Genomic DNA, 16,066 nt, shown 5'->3' with positions numbered 1-16,066 from the left:
CAACATAGGAGGCAAGGCTCCTGCCGGAGTTTGTCTCGTACAACGCTCATCTGGCTCCGTGTCGGAGTTGTCAATGAGAATGAGGACGGTGCAGACAGTGCCGGGACCAATGCTGGAGTAGGTCGGGGTGGTACGACCGATGCCAGCTTGGAATCGGATCCACGGGTGCCCCTCGACACCGAAGCTGACAGTGCGGAACCCAAAAGAGCCCCTTCTGACTCCGCAGGGCCTGAAGGAGCTCCATCAGAGTCAGGCTGTCCAAAAATGAGGCGCCTGGCCTCACAGAACTCACAAAGATGGGCAGGGGTCGCTCCGGCTCCCGGAAACTCGGGGAGGCACGTGTCGGCCCAGGTGCAGGTTCCTCAGAACAAGGCCTAGAGCACTCATTTCATCAGCCGACGGAAGAGAAAAAGTCGAAGAGCACTTCGACGTCTTGCTTTCCTTCTTGTGTCTCAACTTACCCAGTCGTCTGAGGACTTGGAGTGGAATAACAACCATGGAGGACTCCATGACCCCTCCCAGGACCTTCCTCCCGACCGGGACCTCGATTTGCGCAGAGTTGAGCATAGGGCCGCCATCAGCTTCAGGGACGGCTCCCTCAAAACCTTCGAATGCATGGCCCATCACTCGGAGCACGGCTTTGGGTGGTGGTCACGCTCCAGGCACTAAAAACACATGAGGTCCAGATCCGTCACGGACATCGCCTGATGACAGGATCCGCAGGGCTTAGCCTTCCTTGATGCACCAGGAGCTAAACAACTCAAAATAACTTTGACAGAAAGTCGAGAAAAAACAAACAGTCAAAAACTAACTGAGGGGTAGCTCTCTACGGATCAGCGCTGGCTGACACGGAAGCAAAAGAACTGACGTGACGTATATAAGATCCACGACTTCATATACGGTGCAGATGATGCAGACAGACACGGAGCAGATCTACGCCACCTAACTGCACGCAAAGGTACCGCTCAAGAAAAAACTATGGATCCAGACTGACACCTGGAGAAATTTGTAAGCTAAGGAATCTGCAACCAGATGTCTCTATCATATATATTCTTATCACTGAATCTATCTGGCTGTGCAGAGAACAAGTTGTTTTAACATGGTAGCATCTGAGCTCAGGGCGGAGTCACATACCTGGTGCATTAGTACTTTACCTTTGTGGTCCCTGTAGGAGGAGGTGGACCCAGGATCTCCCTCCAAGACTGCATTAGTTCCAGACCTTGCGACTCCTGCTGGCTCTCTCCCGCTGATGTCCGCTTCCGCTTCGTGCTAATTGGAATTGCCGGCTGTATCCGCTTGGCTACACCAAAATCTTCTAAGTCTGCAACCTGCGTGGATTGGCTACTTGCTGGAGCTGTGAGGGCTGTAACCTATAAAAAAAGGCTCAGTATGAGGCATGAATACCATAGCATTGGCCCCTGTGAAAGAGCCACAACTCCTAAAGAGAGCAACCTCAGCGTTTATGACAAATTTTCTAGATGGTCCGTAAAGGTTTGAATTTTGCATATCCACCCCTCGAAAGACTGTTTCCTAGCCCTCTCTTTTGAGAGGTACTACCAGATTGCCTCCCTTTGCCTGAGCACCTGGTCTTCAGTCTCTCTCCCTCTACTGCTTGAAAAACCTCCAGCTCCTAGGTCTCACATAAGAATTTCTTAAAGCAATCCCTTTTCATCATCTCACAAAGAAGGAGTCAACCCTCCATGAGAACTTGCCCCTTCCTGAACCTAATAACATTTAACTCATTACAACTTTCATCATAAGCCCTATAGACAGTCTCATATCATCTTCTGATGAAACTTCACGCACTCCTCAAAAGATTATTTTTGTTATGCACTTCATAAAAACGACTGTCTTCACTCGGATTACAACTATAATACTGCCTGCTCATGCAACCTTTCACCTCTCCACCCCCTCGTAAAACAATACTCTCCTGCCTCCTCAACTTCCCACCTTTCTTAACGTAGCCACTTCTGGTTTCCTTATAAAGCATTCCCATAAACACCCATCTCACACGAGGCTTCACTTTCCCCATAAAAACATTTGCTGCCAGTCCACCTCTGTTCTCCTATTCCATTCCTTTCCATCACTTACCTCGGAGCTTTATTTCAAACCCGTTCATTGCTTTTGAATACACAATCATCCAGCACAGCGCCTTTCTACTCAAGGGGCATCTACTGTCACTACTTAAAAGTATACCGTTTTCACACAGACTTGCATCAGGGTACTGATGGTTCATTTTACCTTCCTCATATTGCGCTTCACAACAAAAACACTGTTCCCCAAGAAATACACTTTCTTTTTCATGCCTCTTCCACTTAAAATATGCTTTCTCACCTGTTTCTTCCCTTCACTAGTAAAGAGTTCATTGATCTTCTTCTGTTTATACACATCATTTTTTTCCAGTAGTTTCTTGTGGAGCCAGTCTGGGTGGCGGACCCTGGGCACGGGGTTTTTTACCTGTTAAGAAGTAAGCATCAGAGGTGGAGAGAAACTGGAGTCGCTAAAATAACCTGTTTTAACCACCATTAAGGACAATCAGCGGTGATACATTACAGATTGAAGAGATCCCCTATTGATTTGATGTGATGAAGCTTTAAGATGTTGCATGACTGGTGGCCAAGGCAGTAAGACAATTCTAGAATCTAAACAGCCACATTGTGAATTGTGCATTGCTGATTGAAATCATTTATTAACTGTGTGCATTACTTGCAATAGTAGATTTCAAATAATTTGTCCTTCCTGCCCTTCATCACATCAGACAAAACAGAAAATTCTGAAGAAAGAGAAAAATACAGCCATGTGGCCAATAATTGTGGGAGTGAGACAAGGTGGTTTAATTTTTCTAGAGTGCCAGACTATCTCCTTTTCACTCGAGAAACTGACCACTTTTTGGGGCAAAAAGCTTACTCCTGATGAAGAGCTGTCCCACTCATTAAAATACCTGTCAAAGGAAACAGGGAAAGTAGGGGTGCAAGGAGCATGACCAACTGGAGCTGAGAAAAGTAGTCTACAAAGGAACAGGATGAACCCTGGGGTGTTACACCTGCGTCCACCAGCCATGTGAAGAGTTGTTGTAGTCCTGTGGTTTAGCAAGAGACCCCATTAGCAGAAAAAAAGAAACTTTGCAGGCAGGAAACTATGGTGGCCTCTCAAAGAACACCAAACAGCAGGGGAAACCGACTTAGAGTGTGACTCACTGCCCTTCAGTCACTAAGAATACCAACACAGGCAATAATTCAGCAACAAAAATGTAAGGGGACATCACTAAGGGAGGTAGAAGTTAAAGGATTCAAATGTACTACAATAACAATTTGTAATCAAATCCTAAAAATGGCACATACACTCCTTGCACTCTGAAATGGTTGACATCAATCTACATATGGACCACACAGCGAGAACTGACATGGGAGGAGCTCGAGTGAGATTACTTGCCTCTTATGATCAGAATAAACAAGTTAAAATCCACCTCGCCAGCCATGGACAATCATTCCTAGAGGATCGTAATGTACAAAGAAACAGATTTTTCGAAACCTAACCACAATGGTGGTGTGTAATCTCCAAACAAGTGAGGTACATATTCATCAGTTTTAAAAAGAGGCGTGCAAGAGAAATATTTACATGTCTACATGAGATGGCACAGTGCACCAGTACTGAGACCAGAAATTCCGAAATGAAGGTAAAGCAGAACACATGGCTTCCTCAAAGCTCGTCACCCATTAAATTAGACATATCTGATTGACTACTAATACAAATAAAAGACGTAAATCTGTGAACATTTTTGTTTGAAAACAATCAGTCCAAAAAGGAATTTTATGCCCAACTTAAATAGAGAAGTCAAAAACTGCTTACAGGCTACATAAATACCCGAGACGCACAGGAACCGAAAACAATTCTGAAGAATACAAACTGCAAAACTAAGCCCCTGCTCTAGACAAAGAGGTTTTCCAAACTAAATACAAATTCTAAAAAGACAAACAACAACAGCTCAATAATGGCAGCTGGAATTAAAAAATAATCGCACTCGCAATCATTATCAGAATTTAAACAGGGCTTTGAAGTGGATGGAGATGACCAATCATAGTTGAACAAATGGCTGTTATAATAAAACAAAATTGAGACTTAATCACTGGGGAAAAGGATAAAAGTGAAAATGCCTTTGAACATACTGCAATTTCAACAAAAACACAAAAGATGAAGGTAGGAATGCGTGTAATAGGTTTAACCACTGAAAATTGCTTGAGGAAGCATAGTCCCTTTGCATATGGGTAGAAAATATATATATTTAAAAAAAACGAATGTTACAAGGATATTATAGTTAGGCTCACATTTTAAACGTACAAAACCATAGTAAGTCACCTGTTAGGGTTATTATCTCAAGTACATATAACTCCTGCTGTAAGGTAACTGTAACTTGCGCCCTCACCACGCACACAAGCAGTCAGCTGCTTGAAATAGCTGCTCCCTGAAACAGATAAAAACTCAGCTTTCTGCCAGCGGGAGCTGTTTGACAGCTCCCGCTGACAAAAAGTGTACTTTGTTTGCTTTTGCTTTGTGCTGTCAGCTTCCGCCAAGTAGAAGCAAATGTTTATGTCTCGGGGGCTGGGCACCCTGGGACACAGCAGGGGCCAGCCCTGGGGGATGGTGGTTTCCCGGCCATCATTGGCTTGAGAGGTGCCGAGCAGTACACCCCTCCAACGTGTATTGCCTCAGGTAGGTGGTGGTCCTTGGGACGTGGGGTCCAAACCAGACACCCCTCATTGTTTTACTTTAGCCCCAGGGAGGATGTGGTCCCCGGGGCTGCAGGGGTGGCGCATGGCCACCCATGCATTCACTGCTATCTTCGCCCTGGGGAGGTGGTGGTCGTCAGGCATGTGGGGGGACTGGGTGCCCATCCCCCCTGTCCCATCTGGATTTAGTTTAAAGCCGTGGGAAGTTGGCCGTCCCTCACAGCTGGGGGAAAGGGGACGGACAGCGGCCCCCTCATTAAAACTTTAAATGCCCCAGGAACTGGCCCACCTGGGGGCTGCATTTAAACAAGCTTTTTTTTTATTTTGGTGGATCCGCTGCATCTCCCGCCCAAAATCTTTTTAAAAAATGCTTTTTTGCTCTGGGGGGACCCCAGCACCAGAGCTAAAGTGTCAGGGTATCCCTACCCTGGCCCCTTTGATTATTTGTAATCTTTTTTTCAGGGACTCGGCTGAAGTAGAGTCCCAGGATGGCTGCCAACCCTTCCTTGTTGAAGGGTTGGCAGCCAATCAGATCTCAGCACTAGATCGGGAGGGTTTGTGGATCCCTATATACTGTATACAAATTAGTTTTTTCTTAAATCTCTCAAAAACTACTGAATAGATTTACACCAAACTAACAAAAGGGTTGCTTTCTGGACCAACAGCTACCTTTCTGCAAATTCGGTGTAATCAATCCAGTGGTTTGGGTGCTATTCCTGTTCAAAATCCCTGAGGAAAAATGCATGGGGAAAACCGTTTGGTCCCCCGACCAGCGCCCTTTTTCTCGGCCCCCACTTGGCTGATCACCCCAAAACTTTCCAGACAGACACCGAATTGCGCTTCCTATGTTTTGGGAAAATGTAATAAAGATTCATCAAACGGCACCAAAGTTATTAGCAAAACAAAAAACACTTTTTCTATAGAAACTTGGTCCTAACTAAAACTACCTACTGGCGACTGCCATGGGTAACAAACATACATGTCTCAAAACAAAACCCTTTCAGGGTTAAAGTGAACCATAAATTATTCACAAGAGAAGGGAGAACTCTGGGTAGTTCCCAATTTTAGGTGAGAGCAGCTCCAGTATAGAGCACCCTACAACACCAGGGACACTCTAGATTTGCTCACCTCAAATGTCTGTTTTTCTACCGAAGCTTTTAAGCATATGATTACCAAAGTGCAATCCACGCCGAGCTAGAAAATGACAAAGGGCCTGATTACTATCTTGCAGAGGGGGTTACTCCATCAGAAAGGTGACGGATATCCTGTTCGCCGTATTATGATCTCATTATACCCTACAGCGATCGCAATACGGCAGGTGGAATATCCATCACCTAAAGTCCTTTGTGTGTGTGTGTGAGTCATCCTGCTGAAAAACGTGCAATTTTATCAATAATGTATTACCAAGTATTCATGCCTTCCTATTTATACTACTGATCATTGTACAAAAGTGAATACTACATGTGTTGATGTATTTAGTATTATTCCATGATTACTGTATTACAGCACAGATTAGGATATTTTGATTTAGCAATCAATGTCATTTTGGAGCTTATTTTCAGGACAGTCTGTTGACCGTGTCTTTACATGTTAATAGGGTTGTTCTATTTATTTTCGATGGAAAATAGGCACTTTACTTGAGAGAGGCTGTAAAGTCGAACCCGTTGCTGTTGTGGCAATAAATACTTTTCACCACAAGAAGTGCCTTAGATTTATTAGAATTGTTGAATTACATGATTACAGGCCCCACAACCCATGTACAACACAGGTGGTGGAAGTGATTGGTGTAGTGTGTGGGGATGGAGATAATGCATACAAATATATCTCCTAGTTGCAGTAGCCACAAGGTAGTTATAGTTATGTCCATAGAAAAAGCGTTTTTTTTGTTTGCTAATAACATTGGCCCCAGTTGACAAACGTTCACAAAACTTTCCCAAAAAAAGTTCATCCACCTCACCAGCTTCCTAGAAAGTTTTGGGGTGATTAGTCAAGCGGCGGCTGAGAAAAAAGGGGGGTCTTAAAACACAAAATCGCCATACATTTTCCATTGACATCTTTAAGATGGTCTACAGTAAAAACTGCTGAACGGAATTAAACCAATTTCAGCAGGACGCTAGACCTTGGCCCACAGAGTGTTTTTTTGTGATTTGGTGTAAATTAGTTTCGTAGTTTTTGAGAAATTAAGGGTAAAAAAATAATTGCGTATTTTGGCAGTTGGGCTTGCAAGAGTCTCCGAGGGTCTCGCCATCTCACTCGTGTGGGTGTCAGACTCTTGCGAGATCAAGACCTCTGACTGGCTGCCAGCAACATAAGAAGAATGTTGCTTGAAGCCATTACAGGACTTGGGGCCGTTTCCTCAAGTTGTAAGTAACATAAAGCTATATGGGGGCAAAAAAATAAAATAAAAACATAAAAAGGCAAAAAAGGCAACAAAATAAAATACCATGATCCCTCAAGACCCACAGGATCGGGAAAAAAAAACAATTTAAGCAATTTAAATCTCACAGGCCCCGGTAAGCCCATCCCAGGGCTGAAAAACTTTTTATATATGAAGGGGAACATATGACCCACCCTCCCTGAGCCACCATGGGTCCCAGGGAGCACACACCCAGGGCCGACATTACTTTTTATGGGAGTGGAGCCCACCGAGCCTCAGGAGGCCCAGGGCCCAAATGTAAGGAAATTTCCCCCCTAACCCCCAACACCCCCAAGGACCCCAACCCATTAGAGCTGGCTCAGATGCTATGTCCCGGGGAGCCCACTGCCAGAGCATAGCAGTCTCCCTGCCCGCAGCAGCCTGGGAAGGGAAACCTATGTTTCCTCTTGCGTGGTGGGAGCATTTTTAAATCTCCAGCCAAGTGGGAGCAAACACCAAGTTCGCTCCAAGTGAGCGGGAGCTTTGAAAATGCTTCCATCGGCTGGGAGCGGACTTTAGATCGGTTTCCCTGCCTGTGATGCGGGCAGGGAAACAATTCTAAAACTTGCCACCACTTGCAGGGAGTAACATTAGAAGCTGCTCCCTAACGGCGGGAGCAATGCTGGCTCCTGCTGGATGAGGGGAGCTGGCTGAAGCAGCAGGGGCCTTGGGGATTCCTCTACGGCCCCCAAAGACACTATGGGAGAGCACCAAGGCACCCACCTTTTACTGTTCAAGGCCCCAGGTTGATGGGGTCCCCTGGGCCGAAGTCGGTCTGGGAGATGGGCCTCGTGCCCCACACCACATACAAATTGTGCCAGGCCCTGGGGGGATGGGGTCCCCAGGGCTGAAGTCGGCCCGGGGACCCCAACCCATTAGAGCTGGCTCAGATGCTATGTCCCGGGGAGCCCACTGCCAGAGCATAGCAGTCTCCCTGCCCGCAGCAGCCTGGGAAGGGAAACCTATGTTTCCTCTTGCGTGGTGGGAGCATTTTTAAATCTTCAGCCAAGTGGGAGCAAACACCAAGTTCGCTCCAAGTGAGCGGGAGCTTTAAAAATGCTTCCATCGGCTGGGAGCGGACTTTAGATCGGTTTCCCTGCCTGTGATGCGGGCAGGGAAACAATTCTAAAACTTGCCACCACTTGCAGGGAGTAACATTAGAAGCTGCTCCCTAACGGCGGGAGCAATAATGGCTCCTGCTGGATGAGGGGAGCTGGCTGAAGCAGCAGGGGCCTTGGGGATTCCTCTACGGCCCCCAAAGACACTATGGGAGAGCACCAAGGCACCCACCTTTTACTGTTCAAGGCCCCAGGTTGATGGGGTCCCCTGGGCCGAAGTCGGTCTGGGAGATGGGCCTCGTGCCCCACACCACATACAAATTGTGCCAGGCCCTGGGGAATGGTGTCCCCAGGGCTGAAGTCGGCCCGGGGAGGTGGGCCCTGTCTCCACCTCCCCCATTAAAATTTATGCCAGGGCCATGAGGGATGTGGTCCCCAAGCCCGAAATCAGCCCAAGGAGGGGGGCCACTTGCCGCCTCCCCTTTATTGTAAAGAGTAGCCTCGGGGATGGGGTCCCAAAGGCCTAACAAGGCGTGGGGGGGGGAATACTTTATACAAAAAAAGTGAAGTTATAGTTAACTGAACGGATGTGCGTGAGTTAATGGAAAACAAAAACTGAGAAAACACTTTGGAGGAAACCTAATCAAGGAAAAACTATTTTGAGGAAATACAAAAAAAAAAAAAAAAACATTTTAAAGGAAAGATTTTTAAGGAAAAATCCAAAATTACACTAAACTTGGGTAGAGTTTAGGACTACTGTGAGGTTTTTGGGTTCAGGATGGGTAATGTTTAGGGTGATGAGGGGGTGTTTAGGAGTCAGGAATAATTGGGGTTCAGGCATAGAAAGGGTTTTTTAGGGTTCAGAGATAGGTGGAGTATAGGGCTGGTGAGTGGCTTTTAGGGTTGACAGATGAGTGGTGTTTAGATGTGTGAACTGTTTTTAGGTTTCAGGGATGGGTGGTGTATGAGGCTGTTGATGGGGTTTAGGGTTCAATGATAGGGGAGTTTAGAGCTTGTGAGGGTTTTTAAGGTTAAAGTACGTGTAGTAGCTGCGTGGTGAGTTTTGGGGTTGAGGATGGGATGAGTTTAGGGTGGTGAGAGGTTTTAAGACTTCAGGGATGGGTGGAGTTTAGATCTAGAAAGTGTTTTTTTTTTTAGTGTACAGGGGTGAGTAGTTTAGGGTGATTTCTTATAGATCACGGATAGCTGGTGTTTAAGGATGGTGAGGGTTTTTAAGGTTCAGGGATGGGTGGAGTGTGGGTGTGCTGAGGTGTTTTAAGGATCTGGGATGGGTGGGTTTAGGCATAGAAAGGGGTTATTAGAGTTCAGCAATGGGTCGGAGTTGGGGATAGTGAGTGATTTTATGTTTCAGGGATGGTGGAATTTTGGGGTAGAGAGGGCTTTTAGGCTTCAGGGATGATTGTAGCTGAAGTATGGTGAGGGATTTTAGAGGGCAGGGATTGATGGTGTTTAGGGGTTGTGAGGGGTCAGAGATGGATGGTGTTTATGGGTGATGATGTGTAAAATTGAAAATGTCACTTACCCAGTGTACATCTGTTCGTGGCATCAGTCGCAGTAGATTCGCATGTTCTGCAATAGCTCGCCATCTGGTGTTGGGCCGGAGTGTTACAAGTTGTTTTTCTTCGAAGAAGTCTTTCGAGTCACGGGACCGAGTGACTCCTCCTTTTGTCTCCATTGCGCATGGGCGTCGACTCCATCCTCGATTGTTTTTCCCCGCAGAGGGTGAGGTAGGAGTTGAATTGTAGTAATAGTGCCCATGCAATGGAGTGACTAAGTATGCACTTATTTAAGGTTGAGATGATACATATATAAATAATTGAAGGTAACTTCCAAACTGCTACAGGCTCCCGGGGAGGCGGGTGGGCACATGCGAATCTACTGCGACTGATGCCACGAACAGATGTACACTGGGTAAGTGACATTTTCAGTTCGATGGCATCTGTCGCTGTAGATACGCATGTTCTGCAATAGACTAGTAAGCAGTTATTTCCCCAAAAGCGGTGGATCAGCCTGTAGGAGTGGAAGTAGTCTGAAATAATGTCCTTAATACAGCTTGACCTACTGTGGCTTGTTGTGCGGATAACACGTCTACACAGTAGTGCTTGGTGAATGTGTGAGGCGTAGACCATGTGGCTGCCTTACATATTTCTTGCATTGGGATGTTTCCTAGAAAGGCCATGGTAGCACCTTTCTTTCTGGTTGAGTGTGCCCTTGGTGTAATGGGCAGCTGTCGTTTAGCTTTAAGGTAGCAGATTTGGATGCATTTAACTATCCATCTGGCTATACCTTGTTTTGAAATTGGGTTTCCTGCATGAGGTTTTTGAAATGCAATAAAGAGTTGTTTAGTCTTTCTGATGTTCTTTGTTCTGTCAATGTAATACATTAATGCTCTTTTGACATCTAATGTATGTAGTGCCCTTTCAGCTACGGTATCTGGCTGTGGAAAGAACACCGGAAGTTCCACTGTTTGATTTAGATGGAACGGTGAAATAACCTTTGGCAAAAATTTAGGATTGGTCCTTAGGACGACTTTATTTTTGTGTAGTTGTATAAAAGGTTCCTGTATAGTAAACGCCTGAATCTCGCTTACTCTTCTCAGGGAAGTAATGGCGATGAGAAATGCCACCTTCCAGGTTAGGAACTGTATGTCGCAGGAGTGCATGGGTTCAAAAGGTGGACCCATAAGTCTAGTTAGGACAACATTTAGGTTCCATGAAGGAACAGGTAGTGTTCTTGGTGGTATAATTCTCCTAAGGCCCTCCATGAATGCTTTAATGACTGGTATTTTATATAGGGAAGTTGAATAGGTAGTCTGCAGGTATGCAGATATTGCTGCAAGGTGAATCTTAATGGAAGAGAAAGCTAGGTTAGATTTTTGTAAGTGAAGCAAGTAACCCACTACATGTTCTGGAGTTGTGTGTAATGGTTGTATTTGATTAATATGGCAGTAGCAAACAAACCTCTTCCATTTACTTGCATAGCAGTGCCTGGTGGATGGCCTTCTTGCTTGTTTTATGACTTCCATACATTCTTGGGTAAGTTGTAAGTGCCCGAATTCTAGGATTTCAGGAGCCAGATTGCTAGATTCAGCGATGCTGGATCTGGGTGTCTGATCTTTTGGTTGTGCTGTGTCAACAGATCTGGCCTGTTGGGCAATTTGATGCAGGGTACCACTGATAGGTCTAGCAGCGTTGTGTACCAGGGTTGCCTTGCCCAAGTTGGTGCTATCAATATGAGTTTGAGTTTGCTTTGACTGAGTTTGTTTACCAGGTAAGGAAGGAGAGGGAGAGGAGGAAAAGCGTAAGCAAATATCCCTGACCAGTTCATCCATAGGGCATTGCCTTGGGATTGTTTGTGTGGGTATCTGGATGCGAAGTTTTGGCATTTTGCGTTCTCCCTTGTCGCAAACAAGTCTATCTGAGGTGTTCCCCAGAGTTTGAAATAAGTGTTCAGTATTTGGGGGTGAATTTCCCATTCGTGGACCTGTTGGTGATCTCGAGAGAGATTGTCTGCGAGTTGATTTTGTATCCCTGGTATAAACTGTGCAATTAGGCGAATTTGGTTGTGAATTGCCCAATGCCAAATTTTTTGTGCTAACATGCTTAACTGCGTGGAGTGCGTCCCTCCCTGCTTGTTTAGATAATACATTGTTGTCATGTTGTCTGTTTTGACGAGAATGTATTTGTGAACTATTATTGGTTGGAAAGCTTTTAGTGCTTGAAAAACTGCAAGAAGTTCTAGGTGATTGATATGCAGTTTTGTTTGATGTACGTTCCATTGTCCTTGTATGCTGTGTTGATCGAGGTGTGCTCCCCACCCTGTCATGGAAGCATCTGTTGTTATTACGTATTGTGGCACTGGGTCTTGGAAAGGCCGCCCCTTGTTTAAATTTATGTTGTTCCACCACAGAAGCGAGAGGTAAGTTTGGCGGTCTATTAACACCAGATCTAGAAGGTGACCCTGTGCTTGAGACCACTGTGATGCTAGGCATTGTTGTAAGGGCCTCATGTGCAGTCTTGCGTTTGGGACAATGGCTATGCATGATGACATCATGCCTAGGAGTTGTAATACCATCTTTGCTTGTATCTTTTGTGTTGGATACATGCGTTGTATGATGGTGTTGAAATTTTGAATTCTTTGTGGACTTGGAGTGGCTACTCCTTTTGATGTGTCTATTATGGCTCCTAGGTATTGTTGTACCTTGCGTGGCCGAATCTTGGATTTTGTGAAATTGACGGTGAACCCTAGTTTGAAGAGGGTTTGTATGATATGATTTGTGTGATTTGAGCACTCTATTAACGAATGGGCCTTGATTAGCCAGTCGTCTAGATATGGGAACACATGTATTTGCTGCCTTCTGATGTGTGCAGCGACTACCGCTAGACATTTGGTAAAGACTCTTGGTGCGGTTGTTAATCCGAAAGGCAGTACCTTGAATTGGTAATGTATTCCTTTGAATACAAACCTTAGGTATTTCCTGTGCGATGGGTGAATTGGTATATGGAAATAAGCATCCTTGAGGTCTAAAGTTGCCATGTAGTCGTGCAGCTTTAGCAATGGCAATACTTCTTGTAGTGTGACCATGTGGAAGTGGTCTGATTTGATGAAAGTGTTGACTACTCTGAGGTCTAGGATTGGTCTCAGTGTTTTGTCCTTCTTTGGTATCAGAAAGTACAGTGAGTAAACTCCTGTGTTTATTTGTGTGTTTGGCACTAATTCGATTGCATTCTTTTGCAATAGTGCCTGCACTTCTATCTCTAGGAGATTGGAATGGTGTGTTGTTAAATTTTGTGCTTTTGGTGGTATGTTTGGAGGGAACTGTAGAAATTCTATGCAGTAACCATGTTGGATAATTGCTAGAACCCAAGTGTCTGTAGTGATTTTCTCCCATGCTCTGTAATAATGACCTATTCGTCCCCCCACTGGTGTTGTGTGGAGGGGGTGAGTGACATGTGAGTCACTGTTTAGTAGTAGGGGTTTTGGGGCTTTGGAATCTTCCTCTATTTCTAGGGAATTGCCCTCCTCTATATTGTCCCCGAAAACCTCCTCTATACTGTCCTTGGTAACTGGACGGTGTGGCTTGTGAGGTGCTGGCTTGTGTGCTTTGACCCCGAAACCCCCCTCGAAAGGGCGTTTTACGGAATGAGCTGTAATTCCCTCTGCTCTGCGGGGAGTAGAGTGCGCCCATGGCTTTGGCAGTGTCCGTATCTTTTTTGAGTTTCTCAATCGCTGTGTCCACTTCTGGACCGAACAGTTCTTTTTCATTAAAAGGCATATTGAGAACTGCTTGTTGAATCTCTGGTTTAAATCCAGACGTTCGGAGCCATGCATGCCTTCTGATAGTTACAGATGTATTAATTGTCCGTGCAGCTGTATCTGCAGCGTCCATGGAGGAGCGGATCTGGTTGTTGGAGATGGCCTGTCCCTCCTCAACCACTTGTTTTGCCCTATTTTGGAAGTCTTTGGGCAGATGTTCAATGAGATGTTGCATCTCGTCCCAGTGGGCTCTGTCATAGCGCGCAAGTAGTGCCTGGGAGTTCGCGATGCGCCACTGGTTTGCAGCTTGTGCTGCGACTCTTTTACCAGCTGCATCAAACTTGCGGCTTTCTTTATCTGGGGGTGGTGCATCTCCAGATGTGTGAGAGTTGGCCCTTTTCCTAGCTGCTCCTACAACAACAGAGTCTGGTGGCAGCTGTGTTGTGATGAAAGCCGGGTCTGTAGGAGGCGGCTTATACTTTTTTTCCACCCTTGGTGTGATTGCCCTACTTTTGACCGGGTCCTTAAATATGTCTTTTGCGTGCCGGAGCATACCAGGGAGCATAGGCAGGCTTTGGTAGGAGCTGTGGGTGGAGGAGAGTGTGTTGAACAGGAAATCATCCTCGACCTGTTCTGAGTGGAGGCTTACGTTGTGAAATTGTGCTGCTCTAGCCACCACCTGAGAGTACGCGGTGCTGTCTTCTGGTGGAGATGGTTTTGTAGGGTATGCCTCTGGGCTGTTATCTGACACTGGGGCGTCGTATAGGTCCCATGCGTCCTGGTCTTGGTCACCCTGGCTCATGGTGGTGTGAGCTGGGGAGTGTGATGGCGTTTGTGCTGGTGAAACGTTAATCACGGGCGGAGGAGAGGGTGGTGGTGTAACTCTTTTCACCACTTTTGGTTGTGGTACTTGTTCCGCCTGGAACTCCAACCTTCTCTTTCTCCTAATGGGGGGAAGGGTGCTGTCCCCTGCTGAATGAAGATACGCTTTTGCGTATGGTCCGCATCAGTTGCTTGTAGCTCTTCCTCAAACCTATGCTTCTGCATTTGGGAGGTTAGCGAGTGCTCTTCTGTATAAGAGCCTGAAGCTGGGTCGCTTGCAGTTTGTTTCGGCGTCGAAACTGTGTCTGCGTGTTTTTTCGGCTCCGAGGTGACTTTTTTCCTTTTCGGTGCCGAAACCTCTCGGCGTCGATCTGTTTCGGTGCCGCTGTCTCGGCGTCGAGCCGTGTCCACACCGGCATCTCGGTGTCGAGGCTTGTCTCCAGCACTTTCTCGGTCCCGAGAAGGCTGCGTGCCGGTGTCTCGACCGGAGTCGGACGATCTCGGCACTGTTTGGGCCTTTTTCGGTGCCGACGGTCGGTCACCGATTTTATGGGTTGAGCCATGGCCTGGTGGCAGTGGCGTCCCCTGGGCCTTGTAAATGTTTCTTTGTGTGGTTTTCGACGTCTTACTCACGGTTTGTGTATCGTCGAATCCTTCGGAGTCTGAGTCTTGGATCGAGAAGGTACCTTCCTCTTCCTGTTCCTCGAACTCCCGTTGGGCTGTCGGTGCGGACGCCATTTGAAGTCTTCTGGCTCGACGGTCTCGGAGTGTTTTTCGGGACCGGAACGCACGACAGGCCTCGCAGGTGTCTTCGCTGTGCTCAGGTGACAGGCACAGGTTGCAGACCAAGTGTTGGTCTGTGTAGGGGTATTTATTGTGGCATTTGGGGCAGAAACGGAACGGGGTCCGTTCCATCGGCGTTCCTCAGCACGCGGTCGGGCCGACCAGGCCCCGACGGAGGATCGAAAAACTACCCCGAAGGGCACCGGAGCTCTTCGATCTTCGATGCGGTGTTGAATCTAAGTACGCCGATCCCGAACGCAACAATACCGACGAAAATCTTCCGAAATTAACTATTTTTTCCGTTCCGAAACTCGGAGCGACAGGAACACGTCCGAACCCGATGGCGGAAAAAAAACAATCGAGGATGGAGTCGACGCCCATGCGCAATGGAGACAAAAGGAGGAGTCACTCGGTCCCGTGACTCGAAAGACTTCTTCGAAGAAAAACAACTTGTAACACTCCGGCCCAACACCAGATGGCGAGCTATTGCAGAACATGCGTATCTACAGCGACAGATGCCATCGAACATATGATTATTAAATATTATCCCCTGAAGTAAAGCACTGAAATTAACATCTCAGGCAAAACTGTTTCTGAAAGAAAGACCTGCAACCACTTCATTCACACCTAAAATAAAATAAGCATTCAAAAGCCAATTTCGACCAAAAAGAGATTCTACGAATTGGTTTCTATGAAAAGGTAAATGCCATTCATTCTGAAAATTTCCATTAAACAGTTTAGATGAAATGGTTTCTCAGTAATTGTTTTCTATAAAATCGTTTTTCTATGAAATCAAATACAACCCAGTGAATACGTCAGTGATAACATTAACGTTTTGACCTAAAGAAAACCACAGAAATTCACTACTTATAGATAGCAATGCTAAGCATAACTTGCACACCCACCATGCACTGCTTATGACATCACTTGTGACATGTTCTATGACATTATTTATGACACCTAACTATAACGTTACATATACT

General features: G+C 46.1%; 1 protein-coding gene across 1 annotated transcript in view; it reads right to left on the bottom strand.

Annotated features, from left to right (window-relative positions):
• The window catches only part of POLE (DNA polymerase epsilon, catalytic subunit), a 293,620-nt gene that overhangs the window by 134,696 nt on the left and 142,858 nt on the right, over positions 1-16,066 (bottom strand). Inside the window, exons 29-30 of the mRNA XM_069214647.1 lie at positions 2,335-2,457; positions 1,155-1,370 (exon numbers count right to left, since the gene is read on the bottom strand). Coding sequence (XP_069070748.1) covers positions 1,155-1,370; positions 2,335-2,457 — 339 coding nt within the window. The remainder of the gene's footprint in view (positions 1-1,154; positions 1,371-2,334; positions 2,458-16,066) is intronic.

Source organism: Pleurodeles waltl, chromosome 11, assembly GCF_031143425.1.
Source record: "Pleurodeles waltl isolate 20211129_DDA chromosome 11, aPleWal1.hap1.20221129, whole genome shotgun sequence".
NCBI lineage: Eukaryota > Metazoa > Chordata > Amphibia > Caudata > Salamandridae > Pleurodeles > Pleurodeles waltl.
This window is presented reverse-complemented; position numbering and strand designations above follow the sequence as displayed.